This window comes from Frankliniella occidentalis, unplaced genomic scaffold (assembly GCF_000697945.3).
Source record: "Frankliniella occidentalis isolate FOCC.00 unplaced genomic scaffold, Focc_3.1 Scaffold21, whole genome shotgun sequence".
Lineage (NCBI taxonomy): Eukaryota > Metazoa > Arthropoda > Insecta > Thysanoptera > Thripidae > Frankliniella > Frankliniella occidentalis.
Window position 1 is genome coordinate 1,228,609 of NW_026267151.1, and position 5,742 is coordinate 1,234,350.

At 45.1% G+C, this 5,742-nt stretch overlaps 1 protein-coding gene and 1 long non-coding RNA gene across 2 annotated transcripts; both read left to right on the top strand.

Annotated features, from left to right (window-relative positions):
* Nucleotides 1-6: 6 nt before the first annotated feature.
* On the top strand, nt 7-2,636 carry LOC113204536 (uncharacterized). Its single transcript, XM_026419742.2, has 8 exons — nt 7-274; nt 379-449; nt 812-939; nt 1,011-1,305; nt 1,399-1,572; nt 1,670-2,007; nt 2,096-2,374; nt 2,463-2,636. The coding sequence occupies exons 1-8, from the start codon at nt 94-96 to the stop codon at nt 2,599-2,601; spliced, it is 1,605 nt and encodes a 534-aa protein (XP_026275527.1). The 5' UTR covers nt 7-93; the 3' UTR covers nt 2,602-2,636.
* Nucleotides 2,637-3,679: 1,043 nt separating this feature from the next.
* LOC127748938 (uncharacterized) lies at nt 3,680-5,225 on the top strand. The gene is made up of 3 exons (XR_008010861.1): nt 3,680-3,779; nt 4,192-4,293; nt 4,855-5,225. It is a non-coding gene; the product is annotated as an uncharacterized LOC127748938 (long non-coding RNA).
* Nucleotides 5,226-5,742: the final 517 nt, after the last annotated feature.

Consider the following 5,742-nt stretch of genomic DNA (forward strand, 5'->3'; position numbering starts at 1 on the left):
ACAAAACATATTAGCAGTAGCAGAGCAGAAGTAGGGTTAGGAACGTTTGTATTTATCAATTTCAGCAGAGTATCTACAATTATATTGGTAGACATGGGCACTCTCACTACGAAATTTTGTAAAAGACTTCAAAGAACTATATGTTACCTGCCTTCATGCAATGTCAACGAACATGTATCAAGAACGTGCAAGAATGTTATTTTGAGAAACCAGTTAAGCACTCCTTCCACAATACACAGGCACCGAGTGCCCTTAAGATTTTATTCCAATTATGGTTAGTTTATTTTCATATGTAGTAAGTTGTAATAAGTTTGTCATTTAAAAGCATGAGTACATCTTACCAACTACGCTATCAACTTTCTGCTCTGTGTTGTGCAGGCTCACCCAGGAAACTACCTGTAAACCTAGCAAGAAGAGACACTACGAAAGAATCTATCTCCCGTATTCAGGTAAGTTTTAATGTTTCAAATCTACTAGCAAAGTCCCCAGACGCATAGCTCTACTCAAATAGCCATAGCAATGAAACAGGTTATTGCTAGAATCACCAGTGAGTTATGAAATAGAGATGCAATAGATGGTTCCGGCTGTACCCCTTACCAGAAAAAGTAAGGAAGTCTGGACCTGAATCAGTACCTTAAGTTTGCTGATTTTGATCATTTAATAGTGCAATTCGAGACGTTATTTTAGAACTGTTTTTGGTGCTGATTTCCTTAATTCTCCTTTAAACGGGCACTGCTGGAACCATCTGTACCAGAAGTGTGGAAATTTTCTACTGTATCTCAGTGTCCTTTTTAATGTGCATTCTTTCCAGATGCTGGGTTTGGCAGAAAGTGAATTGTCTAAACCTGAACTTTTTAATGTTCCTCTTGGTGTTATTGAACAACGCCTTCAATACTGTGTTGAAGGTGGCATTAAGTGTAGTAGTGCATGTATTACCAGGTAAGTATTTTTGTTTTTGTCCTCTATTATATCTACAATTGTTAAAATTTAAAGCAATTTTCCTCTTTCAGATTTAATCACATTATTGGTAGTACAGTTCCAGTGTTAAGGAGCGCTGGGTTCATTACTGAGAAGACAGATGTAGTTCAGAGAATGATGTCTAGTATAAAGTTTGTTGGACCACTCCTACCTTCAATCGATGCAGATCTCACTTTCTGTGAAATCCACTTCAAAGTTCTGAATCACTGTATGGAATATGAGTATGGCTACTCTTTTCCAAATTGGGCCCGTTATCAAGAGGCGCCTGTCGTTTATGCTCACCGTAATATGGTCTCTGTAAAAGAGGCTGGTTTGAGTTGGTCATGGGTAAGTGTGTTTGATCTGTCGTCTGATCTGTGTGATAAGTTTTTGTAAAACAATTATTTATTTTTTTTTAATTTTCCTTCGGTCCCCTTTTAGATACGTAATCATCCCTCCTTGCTTTGCTTTGCAAACCCCCACAATTTGTTTAAACTTTTTCAACTGGACAGAAACTATGAACTACCATACTCAGTGCCAAATATTGTACGAAAGGATTCAGACATTGCCTTTGTACCATATGAAGATTTGAAAGCCATATTTTTTATCCTTAAGGTCAGTAGTTTTTGACTCAGTGTATCTACGCTTTCAGTTTAAGCTTTCTGTACAAATTAGTTGTAAATTAATTTTAATAACTTTCTCTCCTTTCTAGAAATATAACGTGTGCAGTCATGACATGTTACGGGTTGGAAAAATGGAACATTTTTTAATCAATCCCGATTATTTAGACAGATTATTCCAAAAAATAGATACTGAGCCAAGACCTGATAAAAATAATCTTATGTTGCTTTACAAGCAAAGTTATTTAAAAAGTGAGAAAAAGAGGACAGAAGATCACTTGGAAAAATTAATTTCTAAGCAATGCAATCCCTATACAAATCTATCAAACTGCAAAGAGGGATCATGGCAACATGAAATGAAACTTTGGTTAGAATGTGGTAACTCCTCTTTGGAATTAAATCCATGTCAGCACAAACCTTTCGGCGCTACGTAAGTATTGAACCCAGATTACCTGAAATGTTAATACAGCACATTCGGAAAATACTCTAATTAGGGCTATATTTTGTGACATTTGTAGCTCTTCAGAAGATTACCTACAAGATTACAGTGATGTTTCGTATTCAGTCGACGAAATAAAAGTGGAACTAAAGAATAAAAAGAAATCAACAAAGTTGCCATTTCTGTTAGCAGATGAACTGAACTTACCTATTCAACAAGTCAAAACAGAACTCGCTCGCCTACCATTAGCTCTGACTATTGAAGCAAAGCATGCTTATGAAACCTTGAATTTTCTACTCAGCAAAGGTTTTACAAGACAGGAAATTGGAGAAACCTTGCAGCTACTGTTGTATAAGAAGTAATCAAATTTCCTATTCTACTATCACTATAAAAATTGAAAACCTTGTCATGTTATTACAATTTTTTTTTCTTTATCTCTATTTCAGGGATGTTGTAGAAGAAGTATTAGAAGAACACATTTTCCCTGATAAAGAACTTGAGTCGGAGACCTATAGAGAGAGACGTTTACATGTCTGTCTGTATCACATTCTGGTTAAATACAATTTCAATTTATGTACTAACTGAGATAGCTGTTTGTAATAAACTGTACATAAAATAGACTACGAATGTATGCTTTTATATGGCACATTGGATTCGTAAGTTGGTGAAACCGGAATGGACTGAGATTAGGAATAGGGCTAACATGGGAACCTTTTCAGGTGTAAATCTCCGATTTTGTTGAAACTTGGAAAATTTGAAGGTTATTAATGTAGAAATTGGATGGCATTTAAAAATTTTCCTGAACTTCACAGTTACTAGTGGTTTACTTAAGCCTTGCACTGCTTTTTGTCCAAAATATCCCTTTACCGCCTTAAATGTACAAAATAGAGCAAAACAGACAAAATTTTGGTTTGAAGGGGGCTACTTTGACGAGTTACCCCTTAGAACACTACTTTACATTTTTCAAAAATATCTTTTTTCAAAAACCTTACTCCTACTCTACATAGGGTAAAACTAACTGTGGGGTTCAGGAAAAAATTCAAGTGCCATGCGATTTCTACATAAATAACCTTCAAATTTTCCAAGTTTCAACAAAATCGGAGATTTACACCTGAAAAGGTTTCCTTGTAAGGCTGTTGCCCCTGCCCCTCAGTTGCTCAGCTTTGCCTAAAACTTTCATTAAATTTATTCTTTCTTTTTTCTTCTTTACCGAAGGCTCAGGCAAGTTTTATCATCTAGCTGTCTCTCCACTCGTCTCGTATCCCTACGGGCACAAAATGAAACACTCCATTCTCTACACGTGCCTGATATCCAGCTTGGCTAGCTGGCTCTAAGATAGCTCTGAGCCCCTACCACCAACAGGATAGGCTACCCCGCACTACACGCCTGTTTAACGGGTCGGCCCGCCCCCCCAGGGGCTAACGGGGCGAGACGTCCGACCGACCGACGACCTTGCATGCAACCCCAAGTAAAATTTAGCGACAGACCAGAGAGGAGCGGTGCTTCCTTCTTCCGGACGAGCGTCGTGTCGATGCCTCCTGCTGCTGTTGACATCTGCATTGGACCGCGGGGGCCGAAAGGTACGTGATGGGCGTGCGAAAAGGTCCCTCCCGGGGAGGGGGTCCCCTTGGGGTCCGGCTCTCCTCTCCGCGTGTGTCTCAGCGAGCTTATAAGCCCCATCGGCCCCTCTCTGGAAACAGTCGTTGTGCCTTTGTAAGCGGGAGCTGAAGTCGCTGGAGCGCTATTCGGCGTCAGTGAGTCAGGTGAGTCTGGTCCGGTAAAGGTTGAAGGGATCACACTCCGATCGCAAAAACTTGGCACGTGCAGGTCCGCCCGTCAAAACAACGTCTCTCTTTGTTGGGGTGTTTGTTTGTACGTCGCTCTCGTGGATAACATTACTTTAGCAGTGACGCCCGCCTGCTCGCTGCCCTATGACCCCCATTATTGGTTCATTGCGACTGCCTCACACAGACATTGTTGCAAAATAAGAGAGGGTGCTGCCACTTGAGTCATGAGTAATATTTTTTCTCCCTTTCGAACGAGCTCATTTCATGCTAAATCACTTCCTTATTCCGACGTCAGAATGGACTTGTTTTCTTCCCGCGGGTGTCGCGCTGCCCGCGAGGTTCATATGAGGGGGAGCTCCAGTCTGAGCCCAAGTCTGTCTTTCAGCAGCTCGTCGACGGGAGACCGAGAGAAAGGCCTTCCTCCCCGCTGCAACCACGAACCTCTCCGAGGTACTGTGGACCGGGACATCGCGAGACAAGCAGAGTGAGTGTGAGTATCCGACGAGTATCGAACCTCGCGACTGGCCCGAGTCCACGCAGGGCCCACCGGCCGAGCGCTATCGCTGGGCCCTCTTTTTCCTACGCCCGTGACGTGAACCTTGGGTCATATGTCGACTCACGGTTAAAGTCAAAGTAAGCCGATGTATCGAGGAAAATGTAACGGACGTTAAATCGTTACTGGAGTCGGTAACGGTATCTCGTTACCGTTATAGTAACGCCGTTAAATCGTTACGTAACATTTACAACCCTGAGGGGTGCCCCAGGTTCTGGCAGTGATTCGATTATCTTTTCCCCAGCCTACCGTGTACCTAAATTAAATTTAGAGTCCTCTCCGTTTCGTTACACCAAGTGGCCACCATGTGGCCGCGCGGAAATGGAACGAATCGATTTCCAGTCGCATTGACGATGTTTCTTTGTACTGCTAATGAAAGGTGCACATCCGCACGGTGGCTGAGCAGAGAGCAGAGAGACCCTTTGTCTTTGCCCGCTTCGTGAAGTCCTTCATAGGTAATCATCTCATTCCCACGATGTCGTGCTCCCCTCTCCGCAGCGGAGTGAGATCCGAGCAGGCCGCCGCGACCGGCACCACCGCCACCCCGCCACCTCAGCCCGCGCAGCCCGCGCCCCGCGTTGCGCGAGAAGCACAAGAGGAGTAAGAAGAGAGTCAGCGGAAGGCAGCAAAGGCGAGCCCAGCACCGCGGCAGTCCAGTCGGGCCCGACCGCAGCACCGCACAGCAGCAGCAGCAGCAGCACCGCACGGCAGCAGCACCTCGACCAGCACCATGAACGCCCTCCCCGCGGCCGCCCTGGCGGCGCTCGCCCTCGCCCTGCTCCTCGTCGTCCAGGCCGAGGCCGCCGACACCCCCTCGCCTACGGAGGTGGAGGTCTGTGGCGGTGAGTTACTGTCAACGCCAACCGCCACCAGGTGTACGCCGGGTGTATCAGAGCGGACGCTGTGGGGCTGGGGCGGCTGCATTGCATACCCTCTTGGGGCGCCTTACGGGTAGAGGAAGTAGGCAAACCCGCAGCACTGCAGCGTGCGCTCTTACATACCCAGTGCATTGCCTCCGTGGTCGCTTATGTTACGTATTATCTGGATCACATCCACTCGAGCCATTTGTTGTGACATATTTAAGTCTATCAGTTGAAAGCCGCCAGAAAAATTGATTTCTGATAAAATTCCGAATCAATAATTGTGGGTTTAGACAGACTGCTCTGAGCTCTGCTCTGAAGCTTTCCACCCAATCCATCTAGAGCGTATGTGTTCGAATGCCTGCCCACCGAGGCCCTGGGTGCTGACGGGTGCCCCGACTGGACCGGTTCGGTTTGGGTTTCGAGTTCCGGTTTCTCAGAAGACTAAAGAGCCCGCTCGCGCTGCACACGCCTTTCGCGGCCGCGGCCGGCCAGTGTGCGCCCCTTGCTTGCTTGCACTCCTCCA